We start from the raw sequence: 20246 nt of genomic DNA on the forward strand, positions 1-20246 counted from the left end.
CTCTTCCATCAATTGAAAAGTGATCTACAGGGATCAGATTGATTGTCTACTGGCAAACCAGACAATTTGATATTATGATTGAGGTACTGGCCTAGTGTACCTGATCCTTTCCTCAGTATCAAATAACTCCTTTGATCTGGAAAACCTTCTATCTAACAAAATGAAATTCAACGTAGAGCTTTACAATTAAGCAAGAAAAATCAAATGTACAGCTACAGATTAAATGAAATGTACAGATTAGCAGTAACTATGAAAGGGACCTTGGAGGACAGTCATTTAAATATGAGCCAGCAATGTGCAGCAGCAGCCAAAAAAGCCAACACAATCATAGGTTGCATTAACAGAGGGATAGATCATATGAAATACTAGTACCACTTTATAAAGTGAGAACAATTAGCCAGTGGAACGGCTTGCCTTCAGAGATTGTGGGTACTCCATCACTGGAGGCTAGACAGCCACTCTCCTGCTTAAGCATGGGTTGGACTAGAAGATCTCTAAGGTTCCTTCCAATTCTATATAGATATTTATATTATTGTTTCACATATTCAATGACTTAGCCCTAGGAATGAAATCTTTAACCATTTCAAGGAATCCAGAAGCCTTAGTTCCCCACTATTGCATTCCTGTTCCAATAGATCCCATTTTCCTTGCCAGAGACCCAGCATTACTGGACACACACAAAGATTCAGCCAAGATGTTTTATTTTGGCACCAAGGCAGTTTTTTTAGGGCAGCCACCCTAGGAGGTGGCTATGAAAAGAGAGAAAGAAGTGACATAGAAAGCTTAACCCCCCGAGGCAGGATGGAAACTTAAGGCAGAAATACTGGACGCTTCTTCCCCTCCAGTGGTTTGATTAGAAAGCTGTTCAGAGGATGATGGAATTCTCTGCAATCTGGGGTTGTGGGAACCATTTCAAACCCCATATGGTCCTCAGAACAGGCACTGTCAATTTAATATGAAGTGTATGACAGACATTGTCAAGCAAAGGTTTGAAGCAGCAAGGCATGTTGGGATTGCCAGCAGCAACAATAGATGGGATATTCACTGCAGAACTAACCCAGTTAGTGCCAATCCCAGGAAACATGATGTACAGTTAAGATTTCTTGCATGGAACATTGCATGTGATGAGAGTCACAGAGCATTGGGCCCAAGATCAAAACAAAACATCTCCGCAGAAACAAACCATGATGAGATGATTGAAGAAAACCATGATGAGATGATTCCAGCAGAACAATATCTCCAGAGGATAATGTTGAGAAGGGATTGACATCAGCACAGCATGATGAAATGGGGCACATCCAATCAAGCAGGAGTCTCTATGGACAGACCATGATTCTGTTTGTCCACAGAGAAGCAGAAGATGATGGGGAGACGGCAGGCATACCAAGGTGACTGATTTTGCATGATTTTGACTGACATCCAGGATACTAGGAAAGGTTGGTAAGAGTCATGATGATCAAAGACATTGCTGATATCCTTCAGGTGGTAGCAAGAGTTCCTCGCAATGACAGAGGAGAGTTTCAAGGTTTTACTGGAGTCTGTGCAAGATACAGGAAGTTGTTGGAAGTTGCAGCTAGAACTCCACGACAGCTGATGTGGGTACTATAAACACCTCCAGGCAGGTCATTAAGTACCCCTGTGCTCTGGAAAGAAGAAGAAAATAGATATTAGAAGAGGCTTTAATAAACTGTTTTTCGGGCTTGGCACCTTTTAAGATATGTGGATTTCAACTCCCAAAATTCTCCAGTCAGCAGTTGTCGAGCTCGAAAAAACACAGGCTTAATATATTCTTCTTACCCTATCCTCCCTTGCAAACTAGCCCTTCACTTAGTCTTGTAACTGAAAGGTATCATAAATTGATTCCTTCGCCTCATAAGTCCTTCAAGCTCAATATTCTGTTTCCAACACTGCATAAACATTGCCATTCACTGTTGCTGCCTTCAGTATTTTGAATTTGAAGATTCATTGCTAATTCATTCCTGCCCCAGGAACAAATTAGTCCCACCAACCCTGTATTCTTTGATTGACAAGCTCTCCACTACTGAACAAAAGAAAGAGGGCAGAAATCAGCTGCTACCACCACAGGTTTCTTTTTGGGAGTTTGAAAATCAAATATAGTCTTTTAGGCTGGTGCATTGGTGTGCATATTTTCCAATGAGTCAGGCCGAGACAAGAAGATCATTTAATTACAATTTATTCAAAACATTCTGATTAAAGGGGAGTCCTCTCATTCAAAGAGGGAATCCAGATCCATAGCTTATATTCTGCTTTATAATGAACACATCAAAAAAAATATAAGAGAAAAGTTGTTTGGACAGGATGAAAGTAATCCCTTCTTTGCACAGTAAATCAGCTGCATGTAGTCAAACATGTTACATGCATGTCCATTTAAATGAGGTCTGGTGGCAAAGGGTGTAAAATTTAAGATGTTAATGAGAAAAAAGGTTGTTTGGAGTTCACGAAGAGACAAATCAGATACCAATTAGCGTTAACAAATTCCGGACATCCTATTAAATCAAACATGTTCCTATCCTATCCTGACCTGGGGAATTTATCTTTTCAGTTTAGGAATGTTAGAAGCTATCAATCTATCCACACAGCCATAGGATAAAAAGTTTTCCTACATTCCAGTCTGTAATGGCTTGATAAACCCTTATCACAATTTTAAAAGAGAGAAAAATAAATAAAATTAAAATACAAAATAACTATGTTGGTTAATAAATATAACAATACAACAAAACCCATTATGTTTTTTTTTAAAGAATAGAATTCTTTATTGGCCAAATGTGATTGGACACATAAGGAATTTGTCTTGGTGAATATGCTCTCGGAGTACATGTTGGTACCACAAAGTCCATGTTGTGTGACCCTCAAGCTCCTGGAGACTAAACATGGGGTGCAAAACACCTGCCCTACTACAAAGTCAAGCCCTTTCCTGCAAGGATTAGCAAAGCTATTTTACCATGAGAATTCTTCTGTCAATGAGTCGACACAAGTTGTTCCGACTCCCACCAGCTATTATGTAGTCAGCGCCAAGGAAGTGGCAAGTATATACCTGAGGGGAAAGCAAGAGAAAGTCCCTTCATTAAACCAATCAAAAAAGAACCCTATTATCATTTTTTTTGCCAAGAATGATCAGCTTTCAGTTGGCAGATGTGCACCGTTACAATGACACTAAGACACACAATCTATATAAGTGAACAAGACTACATGATGGGGCTACAGACAGAGAAACTATAACTGTTGAAATCACCGCAAATAAAACTGAGGCATTCTCACTTTTACCCCCCAATCCTGGAAAAGAGTTTTCTTGCAAATATCTCCAACCCCCTTGATATTGCAGGACTGAGAACCAGCGGCAGAAAATACAGTCCCACACCAAGTCTACCCAAAGTCTATTGAAAGATTATGGTATGGAACAGTTGTGGTGATCCCAGTGGTTTATCAACATGCTGGGTGCTATATTCAAAAATCTTGGATGGCACTTAAAAAATCTGCATATTGGCAAATTTTCCATCTCTCAATTGCAAAAGGCCACACTGCTTGGAGCCACTACTATAGTATATACCATATAGTTGATACATCGCAATGCCCTATGTCCTTGGGAAGAACTCAATGTGTAAGCAGCCAAAACCAGCTAAAGAGCTGGCAGCTGTGATTTCACGTTGTTGGGCATACTACAATCATAAAACAGTAGTCTGGTCTGGTTTGTTTTTCAGTGGAAGAGAAAAATTCATTGGACAATGACTATCCTTCCACATTTCTCCAGGAAAATAAGGTCAGTATCGATAGCCATTAAGTGACTATTCCCATTACAAAAGCTACAAGGGCTGTTGAAGTCCAAAAATCAGGAGAAAGGATAAGAGGACAGTTCCCTTCAAAGAGGAAATGGGCTACGAGAGTTCCAAATTCAGAGCATTCTGTCTTGCACCACAGCTGAGCCAAAATGAACAGTCTTGTTGAAGAAATGTGATCACAGGGTTGGAGAAATGTAAGGTGGAAATATTAAATCCAAGTGGATTTTGCAGTGAGAAGATAAGAGAAGGGGTTTCATGTGTCTTATAAATTTGGTGGTTTGGTAGCTATTTTCAGAAAGGAGCCCTATTGAAAAATGTATGATGGGTTAATATCACTCTTCTCCATGCTGGTTAGAGTTTATGCGAAATGATCCAACACTTCTAGAGGACACTAGACTTTGGGAAATGTTGGCTTTGTCTGAGTTTTGGGAATAATAAGAAATAGTTCTTCAACCTGTGAGTGACCCCGAAAATCTTCTGGAATGTCCATTATCTTGCCACATGTTTCAGCATCCCAAACCTAGGGAAGAGGCAAAAATAATAATATTTATTTGTATTTTATCGGCTGGTTCCTAGACTGTATTTCCAGATTTTTATGCTATGGTTTCTCAGAAACATTTTGTGGATGGATGTTTGTTCTCTGCCTTTGTGGGTTGGTTTCCAAACGTTTCATTACCAGGCTAGGTAATGTAATTTAGGAGATGTCAGTGTCCCTGTTCTTCTGTTTATAAGGGCTTCAGGTGTGGTCAGTAGGTCTTGTGATGGGGAGGTCACATCAAATGAGAGTCATGTCAGGTGAAGGTCTTATGGTGGGTCAGGTGTGGGTCACCTCAAGTGAAACATTTGGAAACCAACCCACAAGCTCAGAGAATGAACCTTCACCCTCATCCTTCACCTGAGCTACATATAGTCATTCCTATTGTAAATCTGTTTACCTGTGTACCTATAATGCTAAGCAATAAATCATGTCTGACAAAGCAAAATGGCAGGTATTCACATCTCACTAATCTTAGTGTGATATTTAAATCCAATGAATGTATTTCTCATTCATGAATTTTATAGGGCTTATAGAATTACCTGAAATGTGTATAAATATATGACATATCTGTTGTTTAAAGGAATGTTTGAATGATTCATATTATATCACATCTCATTTATCTCGAGCATTAGAGATAAACTGGAGCTTCTGCATATATATTTTACTATATAATGCAACAATAGAAAAATGATCTGGAAGCATTCCCTGCAAATTTGTTTCACTCTGCACAAGGAAATCTACTCTATCCTCCCAAATTTTATAGATGAAAATAGAAATTTGGCCTATTTTCAAATGAATATCTCAAAACAATAATCAATGCAGAATTGCAATGACATTACACACCAATAACAAGACTGCACTTTCCTCATGTCTATTTTTACATAGCATTTCATCCAGAATTATAGATTTGATAAAGCTGTTATAAATGAGAAAGGCAGGGTTTTATTTCTCTATAATATTTGAAAGTCAATACATATTTGCAGTAACTTTTGCACTGAGCACTATTTTTTTTCCAGGAGTCCTCAATTTATGACCTCAATTGGGACCAAAATTTCCATTGCTGAGTAAGGTGGTTGTTAAGTTGTGCTTGATTTGGGAACTTCCGGTTTCCTTGTCTTCGGCGACGGCGGCGCTCTTTGAAGCTCCGCCAGCCCCGCCGCCTGTAGAGCCGCTTCGCGATCGAGAAGCGGCTCGAAAACTTCAAAATCCTGAGGATTGTTGGAGGAGAGATAGCAGGGCACAGGTCGAGCCCCTGTAACCCCCCAGGGAATCGTTTCTGGGGAGGAAACAGGCGCGGCTCCCTTCCAACCTGCTGAGACTCCGGGCGGCGTGGGACGATTCTGCTTCTGCAGAACAAGCCGGCTGCAGGAAATTTAAAGCGAAAGAACCAGCTTTAATAAACAGCGAAACTACCTGAATCCTGAAATTTGGAAACGCAAGTATTAGCACTTTGTTGACTTTTCAATCTGAGAAAATGCAAATGAGTGAAAGTGCTTTGAAAAAACATGGCGCCTAGCCTCAGAGTTAACGAGCCAGCGAGTGTGGATTGGTGAAGTTACTTTGTTTTGCTACAAAGTTTCCAAGTTGCTACTAAGCTGCCTCGCTTGTTATAAGAGAAATAACTGGGAAATTTTTTCCCTTTTCAATATTGGACTTTGCTTTATTTTAACCCTTGTTTGATCAAATCTGGGGGACTTTTTTAGAAGTCTTTGTGCAGGAGGGAAAGGAAAAGGAACCTCCCTCTTTAGAAAAACTAGATCACGAGCCAGGATGGCTTCAAAGAAGCAGGAAGGGAAGGCATTAGGGGGGGGATCCCCCACACACAAACAGCAAACGCAACTTCCCCCTGCTCAACAGTTACAAACTCAGAAAAAAGAATTTGATGTGGCAGATTTAAAAGAATTTATTTCTAAAACTTTGGATGATAAATTTCAAGAATCACAACAGGAACTTCAAAAATCACATCAGGAATTTTTGCAGGAAATTAATGAAATTAAAGACATGGTGAAACAGAATCAAATTATGGTGACCAAAAAAATATCAGAAGTGGCGTCTGGCCTGGCAGATTTTATTGGGAAAGTTGATTTTAAAGTTGAAGAATTTAAATCAGAAGTTAATGTTAGGATGAAAGACAATGATTATAAAATTGATGAAGTTGACAATAAAATGCAGAGAATTGAAGATGAGATTGTTATGATACAATTCCGGGCGATGGAATTTGCCATACGGCTTCGGGGAATTCGAGAGGAGGAAAGACAGGACTTGAGACAAGTTTGCTCTGAAGCCCTGGCTAAGATTTTACAAGTTAATCCTGATTTGGTATTTCATAAAATAGATAAAATTTACAGAGTGAACTCTTGGGTGGCCAGGCAAAGACAATTACCCAGAGATGTGGTCGTATACTTTACTGAGAGAGAAATTAGAAATGATATCCTGCAAAAATCTTTTCACACCTCTATACAAGTGGGGGGCTCACGGCTTGTAATTTTTAAAGAGTTACCTCCTAAAATGCTGAAAGCTAGAAAAGAATTTGGTTTTCTTGTTAAGGAATTGAAAAATTTACAGATACCCTTCCGGTGGGATGCACCAGCTGGGGTAATTTTCAGATATAAGGGAGAAGGATATCGGTTGAATACCGTGGAGAAGGCGCAACACTTTTACAGTACTATTCTTATGGAAAGAACACCATCTCCATGTACATCTACAGTTCTGGAGATTAAGGAGAGTGAAGAGAGGCAATTGAAAGAACAGTCTAAGCAGGAATTAGAAAACGTGCAAGGTGCAGAAGGAGGTATTCTGAGTGAGCCATCGCTGGATTCTTCTCCAATTTTGGATTTGATTCAGTTGACTGAAGTTAAAGATCAACGTATAACTAGAGCTCAATCCAAGCTACTTAAACAGAAGCAACAACAACAACAGGAAAGACAAGACAAGAAGGCAGTTAAGAGCACTGCACAAGAGATTGGCGCTATGGGAGGAGCGAGATCGAAGCTTGTGGATGAACTTCAAGCATATTGCTCCGCGCTCCATGAAGAGGCTAATGACCTTTAAGTGTTTATCTTGGAATGTCAATGGGTTGAATTCAGCACAGAAAAGGAAAAAATTATTTACATATTTGAAACAATTTAATAATGATATAATATGTTTACAAGAAACGCACATTACAACTCAAGATCAAAAATATTTGATAAACTCAAAACTAGGAGCACATTATATATCTTCAACTTCGCAGAAAAAGAATGGTGTGGTTATTTATGTAAATAAAAAATTAACAGCAAAAGTTATAGAAATAGATCAAGATGGTAGATTTGTAGCAATTGAATTGTTTACAGCAAATGGTCAAATTCTTTTGATTGGAATTTATGCTCCCAACCAACAACAGGACTATTTTTACAAGATGTTACATACTAAAATATTGCAATGGGACTACAGATCTATTTTAATTATGGGAGATTGGAATGGAGTAATTGATTCTAAATTAGATAAAAAGAGCTTGGCAAAGTCTAGAATTAGATTACCACAGACCTTTTTTGATATGAAAGAAGATATGGAACTAAAAGATGTTTGGAGAATACATAACCCAAATGAATTGGATTACACTTTTTTTTCTGATAGACATAGATCTTTTTCTAGGATTGATTTTATCTTGTTGTCAAATGATCTACTTGTTAAGACAAAAAGAACAAAGATTTTTCCAAGAATTTTGACTGATCATAGTCCTGTATGGATAGAAATCGAGATGGATAAGGTTGAGAGACGTTCTTGGAGATTAAATGAGAACCTGTTTAGATATGAAAAAAATATAATAGAACTTAAAAAGCATTTGAAAGAATTTTTTGAAATAAATTTGAATAAAGGTACCCCAGTTGAAATTGTTTGGGATGCAAGTAAAGCTTATATGAGAGGGGTACTTATCTACATGAATTCTAAACATAGACTGTTCCGACAAAAGAAAAGATCTGAGTTGGAAATGGAAATAAAGAATAAAGAACAGTTACTTATTAAAAACCCAACAGATGAAAGAATACGAAGTGCTATAAAACTTTTGAAAGACCAATTCCAAATGCTTATGGCGGAACAAGTTGCAACAAGTTTACAATACGCGAAGCATAATACATTTTGCAATGCTAATAAACCGGGCAGATGGTTGGCTTACACATTGAGGAAAAAACAAAGTATACGGACTATTGATAGTATTGATATTGGAGGGAAAGAAATCTTTCAACAAAAACTAATTAAAGAAGCTTTTGTGGATTATTATACTAAACTATATGCCAAAGATGAGGTGCAGAATGGACTTATAGAAAAATATTTAAAGGATAAGAGAGTTACAAAAATTACTGATCAACAAAAGGAAAGAATGAATTATCCTATAACAGAGGAGGAGATAACAGCAGCAATTAAACAGCTAAAAACAGCCAAAGCTCCTGGCACGGATGGTTTGACTGCAGTGTATTACAAAACTTTACAAGCTGAAATGGTGGGACAACTTAGAGATTTATTTTGCAATATTCAACAAGGGGGTAAAATACCCCCATCCTGGACAACTGCTTATATATCTTTGATACCAAAAGAACAAGTTGGTCCTAAAAAACCAGAGAACTACAGACCAATATCTCTTTTGAACACAGACTATAAAATTTACGCGAAGGTATTAGCCAACAGGTTGATGCCAGTAATCCAAAAGGTGATTCATGAGGACCAAGCGGGATTTATTGAGGGTAGATACATGAAGGACAATGTAAGGCAAGTAATAGACTTATTGGAATATCTTGATAAGAATAAACAGATTTCTGCAGTGCTGGTCTTTTTGGATGCGGAGAAGGCCTTTGATAGAGTGGATTGGAATTTTCTACTAAAGACTTTAAAAAAGATGGGCTTTGGGGACCAGCTTACACAGGCAATTTCAGCAATTTATCAAGAGCAAAAAGCACAGATTATTATTAATGGAAGTTTGACGACAGAGTTTAAAATTGAAAAAGGAACAAGACAGGGATGTCCGTTGTCCCCACTTTTATTTATTTTAACATTGGAAGTCTTGCTAAATACAATACGGGACTCAAAAATTTTGAAAGGCATAATGATAAGGCAAGAGGATTATAGAGTAAAGGCATTTGCAGATGATCTGGTGGTTACCCTATCACAACCAATGGAATCAATAATCTTGATGAACGACATTATACAAGACTATGGTAGAGTTTCAGGTTTCAGAGTGAACTCAAAAAAGACTAAAATGATAGTCAAAAATATGACACAAGATCGTAAACATGAGTTTGAAAGGAGGGCAGGTTTTGAAATTGTACCTAAGGTAAAATATCTTGGAGTTCAGGTTGCAGAATCAAACATGAAATTGTTTCAAAATAACTATGAGGTGTTGTGGCGAGAGGTTCAGAAAGACATGGGGACTTGGAAAAAGCTGCAACTGTCTTTACTTGGAAGAATAGCAGCAGTTAAGATGAACATTTTGCCAAGATTTCTGTTTTTGTTTCAAATGATTCCGGTGCTTAAAAGTGATAAACAACTGAAAGTTTGGCAAACTGGACTTAATAAGTTTGTCTGGAACGAGAAAAAGCCGAGAGTGAAATTGAAAATTATGCAAGATGTTCCAGAAAGAGGAGGCCTTAAACTTCCAAACCTACAGTTATACTATGATGCAGCAGCTTTAACTTTAACAAGTGATTGGTTTGGAAGTAAAAAGGCTGGAATATTGAATGCAGAAAGTTTTGATCTTGAATTTGGATGGCATGCTTACCTATTTTATGATGACAAAGTTGATAAAGTATTTAAAAGTCATATACTTAGAGACTCTTTGATGAGAGTTTGGAAGAAGCACCGACTCAAATGGGATTATAAAATACCGCTATGGCTGGATCTTGGTCATACCTTGTGGAATACAAATATAATGTCACTCGGGGGGTTTTTATACAAAGAGGTTCTTTTTACAGATGCGGGCAGATGGCAGTTGAAGACATTGCAGACACTGTTGGACGAAGGGATTAATTTAACCTGGTTACAATATAATCAATTACAATTGAGATGGAAAGAGGACCAAAAAACTGGTATTATGTTGCATGAGGAAGAATTGGTTAGACATATAAGAGAGAAAGGTCCAATGCATATTAAAAGGCTTTACAATGTTTTGCTAGAAAGGGATTCAGAAACGGAATTAGTTAAAGATTGTATGATTAAGTGGGCACAAAATTTTGAAGAACCAGTGATGTTGGAAACATGGGAAAAAATTTGGGTTCAGAATGTTAAATTTACACAGTCGCAGAATTTGAGGGAAAATTTTTATAAAATGTTTTATAGATGGCATCTAGATCCTAAAAAGCTGTCATGTATGTACCCTAATGTTCAGCCAAAATGTTGGAGATGTGAATGTTTGGATGCTACGTATTATCATGTTTGGTGGACCTGTAGGAAAGTTAAGGCTTTTTGGATAAAAATATGGTGGGTCATGCAGAATGTTTTGAAGAAAAAAATTCAATTTTCTCCACAATTGTTTTTATTGGGCATAGTTAAGGGTTTTACACGGGATGAAACAAAATTAATATTGTATATGATAACAGCAGCAAGATTGTTGATAGGTAAATATTGGAAGAATGAAGCTTTGCCTACTATCGAGGAATGGACTTCGAAGATGGCTAGTTTTGCAGAGATGGCGAAGATTTCAGCATATTTAAAAGATTGTTCACAAGAGACTTATGAATGGGAATGGAAAAGGTGGATAGAATATGTTCAGAACAAATACCAAATTAGAAAGTATCAAATAGCTTTTATTTGAAAACAATGTATTAGAAATATTTTAATATAAAGAGACAAAGAGGGAAAATTATGTAGGGGGAGGGATGGGTTCAGGTATATATATCAGTGTTATTAGTTATGAGTACATAATAGGGAAGTCTGGGGGGGGAGGGTTAGGGAGGGTTAGGGAGGACGGGAAGTTTGGGGAGGGAGGTGGGGGGGTGAAAAAAAGGGGTGAAAATGTAATTGTAAAACTTTTGCAATAAAAAAAAAGTTGTGCTTGATTTTACAACCTTTTTTGCCGGGGTTGTTAGGCGAATCATCAAAGTTGTTAAATGAATCATGCAGTCATTAAGCAAATCAGACTTCCCTCATTGATCTAGCTTGTTGGAAATTGACTGGGAAGGTTGCAGATAGCAATCAAGTGATCCCAGGATATTGCAATCTTAATGCCTGTTGATCATTGATTTATCGCACTTGTGCACAATAGGTACATAGAAATAAACCTTAAATACCATTAAAAAGAGACAATAAAAAAACCAAAAAGACCAAAACGTTTCCCCATCAACAGTCCACACCCAGGTTAATACCAAGATAAGAGAGCCATGATAGTACAGTGGTTAAAATGCAATATTACAGGCTCATTCTGACTGCCAGCAGTTTGATTCTCACCAGCTCAAGGTTGACTCAGCCTTCCAATCTTCCGAGGTCAGTAAAATGGTGACCCAGATTGTTGGGGGTAATATGCTGACTCTGTAAACCACTTAGAGAGGACTGCAAATCACTGTGAAGTGGTATATAAGCCTAAGTGCTATTGCTATTGCTATTAATACTAGACCAAGAATCAAGAAATAAACAATATCCCAATCACGGAATTACAAACTCAGACAAAAAATCTAACAATCTAATTGAGGAACCATCAAGACTACTCCCATAAATATTGATAGGGCAAGCTACTGGTAGATAAACAGAGATCAAACCCATTCCCTCTAGCACCGATGATGTTACCTAGTTTGGTAATAAAACATCTGCGAGAAAACAACCAAGTTCAGAGAGCACCAAGGACCCCACAATCCAACCCTGAGCTACAATTATTCTCTTCTATTGGTTCTGTGTCAAAGGAACCAAATCCAAATGATCTCCAAAACCTCTACATCAACTTTGGAGCTTCAGAGATGTCTCTTCACCACTCTTACCTGCAGGGTGTTATGCCGCCTCCAGGATCCCGTCAAAATCTGTGAGCCCGTTTTGTCTATTGACAGAGCATCCCCACAGATGTGGGGCCCAGAGATACGCCTGTGACAAGGGCAGAGCAAAGGTGGGGAAAATGTAAGAACAGAAGCTACAGAAGAAGAAACAATAGGTTAGAGAAAGAAAGAAAAAAGGAGAAATGGAAGAGGGAGGAGGTGGAGAAGGGCCCAAAGAGTGAAGTAATGGTGCTGAATGGAGAAGTAAGGGAGATATTTAGGCATACCGTTGAGAATGTGGAAATTGTGTGTTCCAAAACTAGAAGGAGAAAAAGCAAAAAAAAAAAATGTTGTTAGATAACTTCACACCCTCCAAGGCCCACTTGATAACATTTTCCTTGCCTGATTTATCGCCTATAGCAGTATCCCCCAACCTTTCGGGCACTAAGGACCAGTTCCGTGGAGAGAGGTTTTCAGTGGACCTGAGGGGGTGTGGTTTTGTGTGCTGCCTGCATCTCACAGATGGGACTTTGCTTGTTTGCATGGACCGGTTTCTGGCATGCTGCGGCCAGGTGCTAGTCCATGGCCTGGGAGTTGGAACAATCAATGGCACCTATGATTCCAGGATGCATTTTAAAGTATGTCTCCCAAAGCCCGAAACTCCCTGTGGCCTGCAGAGACCTTCCTACCAAGATGGCAAAGCTAAACTTTACAGCTAAATTACTTATTTTGGACAGCATGGTTAAAATATTAAAAACCCCACTGCTTTCTTTTAATAGTGTTACACATCTGTTAGAAGCCACTTGACCAATTCAAATCCTACCCTCCAAATGGCAGAAAAATCCAGCCTCATCCCCTCCAGAGATGGCACCACATTGCTACCCATCTGTCTGTAATCTGCACCTGATGCCATTCGAAGATCAAATTAAAAAAAAAAAAAGATTTTAAAGATTCCCAAAGATTGCACACCCGTAGTCCACACCAGTGGTGGGTTGCTCCTGGTTTAGTCCGGTTCTATAGAACCAGTAGTAAAACTGGCGGGAGGCTCCGCCCACCTGCCACAATGTCATCATGGGTGATCTGCACATGTGCGTGCACACTCCCATTGCAAACCGGTAGTAAAGGTAAGTAGAACCCACCCCTGGTCCACACCTTTGGACCAGGATGGGTTCTACTTACCTTTACTACCGGTTCACAACGGGGCCGTGTGCATGCACAAAAGCGTTCTGATGACATCGGGGTGGGTGGGCGGAGCCTCCCACCAGTTTTACTACCGGTTCTATAGAACCAGTGCGAACCGGGGGCAACTCACCACTGCTTTGGACCATTTAAACATGGAATGGGGTAAGGGGAACCTAATCTTTTCCTTCAGGCCTTTTTTTCCCTTAATCTCCCCATTCTTCCCCCCATTATAGAGACAAGTGAATTATTTTTAAAAGGAGGCTGAGGGTGGAGGTGGGGACATTAAGAGCTATGGTCGCACAGTGGTTAGAATGCAGTATTGCAGGCTAATTCTGCTGACTGCAAGGAGTTTGATCATGACTAGCTCAAGGTTGATTCAGCCTTCCAATTTTCCGAGGTTGGTAAAATGAGGTAAAACCTGGATTGTTGGGGGCAGTACACTGACTCTGTAAATGGCTTAGAGAGGGCTGTAGAGCACTATGAAATGGTATATAAGTACTATTGTTATTACTATTGCTATTAAGCTCCACCCCCAATCTTCCTATTTTGAATCAAACCACCGTGGGTTCACATGAATGAAGGCAGAGCAGCACCAATGGGTATTATGCATGTTTTATAGGTTCTCCCTGTGTTTGTGCAAAATAGTGGTCAACTTGGCTGAGGTTTTGGGTTGTTCAAACCTGGAACTCTAGAGTAACTCTGATATTTTCAGGATAAGACACTACCAGCAGCCCCCCTCAAAATAAAAAAAGCTGGGGTGGATAAAGTGAGAATTATTCCCAGGCAGGCTTTCTTTTTAATGTATGCCTGTAAATAGAGAAAAGTATTTTTCATGGGCTATTTTCTGTACTGGATCCTGAAATTTCCATTTGCCAATTCTCAACCCCATAACTGCTCAGCAGCACAACCAATGTTCCTGGTTGAGTCCCAGAGTTTCACCTGCACTGTATCATCCCATCCTCCAGAAATGAAGCGTTCGTTATTTTCTGGGAAGAAGGTCAAAGCATAGACTCGAGACATATGCCCATCCATCACCGTTGGGGAATCGCTGGAGGAAAAAGATGAGATAGTCCAGATTAGGAAACCTAAATTATGCAAGATAATACTACTTTTATTATAAGGCTGTACTAACACACTCCCTTTATCTTCATGTGGCCTACAGAGAATCTTGTCTGAGACTCAGGTTACAGTTCTAGCCCAAACTCAAGAGTTCCTTTGACCTCCAGGTGACCTTTGCATGCTGTGACCATGTGACCTTCAACCAGCACGATTTCCAACCCCACCCATGTGATCTTTGCATCATGTGACCTGTCAACCACACAGTCAACCAACCACATAACCACACAAGACCATTTAAAAGCAGAGGAGAACTGAAATGAGACACTTCAACGTTTTTGGTGATGCCATTACTTAGCCTGGTGACGAAATGTTCGGAAGCCAAACAGCTAGCTTGGGGAACCAAACCACCAATAAGAGCTACAAATATTTTCTTTTACCTGACCATTGTCTTGGTTGGAGCTCTTCCTCCTTCTGTCCATTACAATTTCACTTAAAAGCCAAAAACCATCCATAAAATTCCCTACTAAGTTGAGCCCATTATTTACTTCTTACAATTTCTGACCCTCTCAAGAGCTAATGTCCGAAACTTAACAGCGTACCTGGGCAGAAAATTTTGCAATTTATCCCAAGTCTGAGCATCATACATGTAAATTCCAGGTCCTGCTCCACTTGTGAGAAACCTGGAGCCAGAAGGATTGAAACAGGATGCGAGGGTTTGGCGATCTTCTGTGATGGTACGCACGCAGGTATGAGTAGAGACGTGCCATAGTTTCACTTTCCCGCCAGAATCTATGGTTGGGAGAGAGTTCAGAGATGTAATGATATTATTCAATGTAGATAGAGAACATTATTTTTCATAAGGCAACAAAAGTCAAAAAGGAGCACAATTAGGAAGAATCCTTTTCTCACTTCAACAACTTTGTAAAACATCAAATGTGCAATAGGTTTTCTGTGTCAATGCTTAAGGATGCAGCCACAGTTAGACGATCAAGAGAAGTACAAATGGCAATGCTAAATAGCTCCATTCACATATCAAACTAAACCAAATAACAAGATAACAGAATTGAAAGGGATCTTGGAGGACTTCTAGTCCAACCTCCTACTCAGGCAGGAAATCTTATACCATTTCAGACAAATGGTTGTCCAATCTCTTCTTAAAAACTTCCAGTGTTGGAGCATTCACAACTTCTGGAAGCAAGCTGTTCCACTGATTAACTGTCAGGAAATTTATCCTTAATTCTAGATTAGAACTTGATTAGTTTCCATTCATTGCTTCTCGTCCTGCTTTCAGGTGCTTTGGAGAATAGTTTGACTACCTCTTCTTTGTGGCAACCCCTCAGATATTGGAACACTGTTGTCATGTCACTCATAGTCCTTCTTTACAATAAATTTAACATTTATTTTATTATGAAGGCTTAATAATATTCATAGCCTTGCATACCCCAAACAAAAAGAAATGAATACTGTGTGCCAATTCCTCATATCAGAAAAGTATTACTTACAGGTGGTAAGTATGACATCTCCATTGTGGGCAGGTCCACGGGGCATAAAGTGCAGTGAGGTGGTAGGAAGTCCTAGGGATGTTGTTTCATTATCAGCAAGAATGTGATGAAGTGATCCATCACTGACAGAATAAACCTTAAGCACAGGAGAGGAGACAAAGGAATATCAGCACTAAACTTTGAGACAGGAGAAAATAAATTGAGCTCAGGAGAGAAGAGATATCAGGATGACAGGAAGTTAACAATTTACAAGAAATGGCTAATATTCCATTAAGCAAAAACCATACCATAGAAATCCAAAGGAATGTAGGTGTTTCCCATGGAAAATATCATGAAACTATGTTCTATAAAATTGTAATTTTGGAGCTGAAATTGATAATATAGCAGAGAACAACACTTTGAATAGCACTATGGTTCCATTTCTGTAGAACGGATTTAATGTACACTATATACTTTGCAAATTTCTGAAGGCATACCAGTACCCACATTCAACCCTCACCATCCAGGAAACAAATTTGTCGGGGATCCTGGAGAATAATCGTAACTTCAATAATGTCCAGGTTTAATAGCATTTTATGTGTCTGTGTGTCAGTGGTGAAATCCAAATTTTTTTACTACCAGTTCTGTGGGCATGGCTTGGTGGGCGTGGCTTGGTGGGGGTGGCAGGGGAAGGATACTGCAAAATCCCCATTCCCTCCCCACTCCTGGGAGAAGGATACTGCAAAATCTCTATTCCCACCCCACTCTGAGGCCAGCCAGAAGTGGCATTTGCCAGTTCTCCAAACTACTCAAAATTTCCACTACTGGTTCTCCAGAACCTGTCAGAACCTGCTGGATTTCACCCCTGGAGTATGTGTGTGTATGTGGTAGGAGGTATCCTTTCCTTGTTTGAATGTGTGTGTGTTTGTTTTAGCAGGTTGAGGGTTTATAACTGGAATATATTTAGGAAGGAAGGAAGGGAGAAGGAGGGAGGGAGGGAGGGAGGAAGGAAGGAAGCAAGGAAGCAAGGAAGGAAAGAAAGGGTCACATTGAACAAAACTGAAGAGGCTTATTGCCAAATGTTGGTGATACAATTCAGGTATGCTGTGAAGACCACAGTTTATCTATCCCTATTGAATGAAGCTGAATGATCCAGTGGGGCTCCTTGATGTGAGACAACTTACAACATATAGTTAGTCCTCAACTTACAATAGTTCATTTAGTGACTGTTCAAAGTTACAACAGCACTGAAAAAAGGGACTTATGACTGTTTTTCACACTTACAGCTCTTGCAGTATTCCCAATGATCATGTGATCAAAATTCAGATGCTTGGCAATTTACTCACATTTCTGACAGTTGCATCATCACCTTTTATGACCTTCTGACAAGCAAAGTTAATGGGGAAACCAGATTCACTCAGCAACAGTGTTACTAACTTAACAACTGCAGTGACTCACTTAACAACTGTGGCAAGAAAAGTTATAAAATGGGGCAAAGCTCACTTAACAAATGTCTTACTTAGCAACAAAAATTTTGGGCTCCATTATGGTCGCAAGTCAAGGACTATCTGTACACTAATAGTTGGAGCTCTAATTTTAATGATATCATGAGCCAATCAAATCACCATTCATTGCAGTTCTGTGTGGATCTACTTAGATGCCAGTCCTTTGGAGTCTGGTGGTTTTACTCTTTGGTAAATATATTTAAGATTGCAAATCTCTGAGTAGTATAATTGATTATATTTATAATCTCCTTTAGAATATCAAAGCGGTATATGAGGGATCTCTCTTCATTGTGAACCCCTATGAAATGATTGAGAGGAAGGGGCTGGCCCCAAGTCATCTGGTGACTTTCCACACTTTAGAATAGACCTGCATCCAATTTTCTCCACTCCTAGTCCAACATTATAACTATTACATCACAGGAGCTCCTACGTTGTTGTAAATTATCCTTTCTTCAGTTCTGTAATGCTTTGATGTACTCATGATTTTATCTTGAAGCAAGCATTGTGCAGAATGCTTTGAGCTTGCTGAAAATCTGTGATCATTGATCGGATGCCAAAAAAGAAAGGGCAAAGAATTTTGTAATCTCTGATCCCGCTCATCCCCTGCTTTTGATTTCCAGCAGGCAGAGGTGGGTGTTCAAAATCTCTACCAGTCTTTTGAGCCTGTTGCTTTTCACCTCAGTCTCTTGGAGTATAGCACATCTGGGAGAGGGAGCCAGGTTAGGTAAGACTGCTGAACGTTGAGGCCAAAGATAGTATGGCACCTGTTTGTAGGTGGTATTTGTGTGTGTAAAAAAGTTAAGAAGGTAGCTGTGGCTATGCAATTTTTTGGATTTTAAGAGCCCCTGGTTGGGAACTCTTTTTTTTTAAATTATTTGTTTATAATATAAAATATAAAAAATACAAAAACAAATAGTAGGAAAAATAGTGGAGGAAAAAGTGAAGGGAAGAGTGCAGAAAGGAAGGGAAAAAAGAAAGAAAAGGCTTTGACTTCTGACTCCCTTGGTGCAGTAAAATAAGATAGTAACATCAAACCTCAACTTTTTCCTTTTACATAGTAGTATAAACTAGCCATTTCTGTATCAACAAATCTATCTAATTGGTAAAACCCAAAATCAAAGTTTCATTTTTTTAACCACCTCAAGCAGAAAATCCCAAAACGGTTTCCAAGTAGAAACAAAAGTACTTGTGTTTTTCCTTTTATCAAAGCAGTCAATTTAGCCATGTCTGCTCACTCCATCCACTTTTGTAGCCATTCTTCCATTGTGGGGATTGAAGTGCCCATTTCTGAGCTGCAGCTATGTAAGTCAGATCTCTCTCACACACACACATATGTAACATATATGTCTCATATATGAAAAAGACGTGGAGCTTCAATTGCATGGATGTGGCTGTGTTCTTGGATTTTTTGATTTCCCCTCTGGGGACAATCCTGGTTTCTGGAACTGTCCTCTTTCCCTGACTGACACTGACCTTAATGGCTCCAGTACGCAATCCTGCTGCAACCCTGGTCCCATCGTTATTGAACTGGCAGCAAAGAAGCTGATCTCCACAGTCTCTGTTTGGGAAGGATGACCAAAATATTCGCATTTAGTAGCTTTCCTCTTTTGTCGCTGATGATAATAACAATGCTAAATCCAGGAACCTCACATTTCAAATTACGGAGGCTGAAAATCCAACATATTTATAAGGCGCAGGCCTTCACGCCAAATAAACAAGTCATAATTTTTTAAAAAGGATTCAAATATAAAACCGAACAGAAAACAAAATAATAGCCCAGCCATAAATACTGAAGGAATAAATCAGGAAGTCAGCCAGAAATCTAACAATACATCAAGGTCAAGCCGAAAAGCCTTGCCATGTCATAGCTGTAGGAATTACCAGGAAGGGATGTATTTTTCAGCTGCTTCTAAAAATGCTGGCTTAGAGCATCAGCCTGAACTCTGCTGAAACGTGTAAGCCAGCGTTAAACAGTTTTGTATGGGAAAGGATGCTCCTTACATAGGGACACCTCCACCTATCCAAAGCTTTAAGCAACCAGCACTTTCACCTGGTCTCGGCCAGCTAGAAACCATCAGTTGATGGGGAGAAGAAAACATCATCACCTCCTTCACGTAGTTACCTACATTGTGTGGAGCAGCCGAAGATCACCAGATATGGAGGGGCTGGTGGTAAGGGTATCTTGGGGTTGGTTGCTTGGCCCTGCAACGGACAAGCGCCCCCGGCGTCCAGACTGCATGGCCTGGGGGGGTGCAGGTCTTCAAGGAGAAGGACAAGAGGGAAGTTAGACATTTTGCTGGGTTTTTACATTCCTATTTTCTCAATGGATTCCCAACATTCTGGGGGAGATTGAACAGTTCAGTCTTGGAGCAAGCATGTTGCATGCTGGAGCCCTCTGAGTCGCCTTTCAAACCACAGATCTCCCCTGAGAACATGCAGTGCCGCTACATTTAGGATAAAATACCGAGTTAGGTGGGGAATATATAATGTGGCACCAAATGGCTACCATGGTTCTTTTCATTCCCTGACCTCCCAGGTGATTGATCCAAGAGCCCTTTCCCCCATCCATGTCTTTAATTCCAACTCAACCACTTGCCAGCTATGCAAAGTTCTTCCCATCCCATCATCCCCATGTCCCACACTCCCAACTGCCTCAAAGCCTTCTGCCCCCTCATCCCTGCACTAGCCTTTCTCTCTCTTCCTCTCTCTTTGGTTCTATTCCAGCTCCTAGCAACCAATGAAGGAGAAGGAAG

The 20246-nt window shown here is 39.6% G+C and overlaps 1 protein-coding gene across 1 annotated transcript; it reads right to left on the reverse strand.

Moving 5' to 3' along the window:
• Window positions 1-684: 684 nt before the first annotated feature.
• On the reverse strand, window positions 685-20177 carry LOC117669152 (WD repeat-containing protein 18-like). Its single transcript, XM_034423368.3, has 10 exons — window positions 19620-20177; window positions 18967-19051; window positions 16010-16145; window positions 15107-15296; window positions 14388-14496; window positions 12554-12585; window positions 12276-12375; window positions 4252-4317; window positions 2963-3055; window positions 685-1643 (listed from the first exon to the last, which is right to left on the reverse strand). The coding sequence occupies exons 1-10, from the start codon at window positions 19730-19732 to the stop codon at window positions 1521-1523; spliced, it is 1047 nt and encodes a 348-aa protein (XP_034279259.1). The 5' UTR covers window positions 19733-20177; the 3' UTR covers window positions 685-1520.
• Between the last annotated feature and the right edge of the window lie 69 nt (window positions 20178-20246).

Source organism: Pantherophis guttatus, chromosome 4 (assembly GCF_059756535.1).
Source record: "Pantherophis guttatus breed Tessera chromosome 4, ASM5975653v1, whole genome shotgun sequence".
Taxonomy (NCBI): domain Eukaryota; kingdom Metazoa; phylum Chordata; class Lepidosauria; order Squamata; family Colubridae; genus Pantherophis; species Pantherophis guttatus.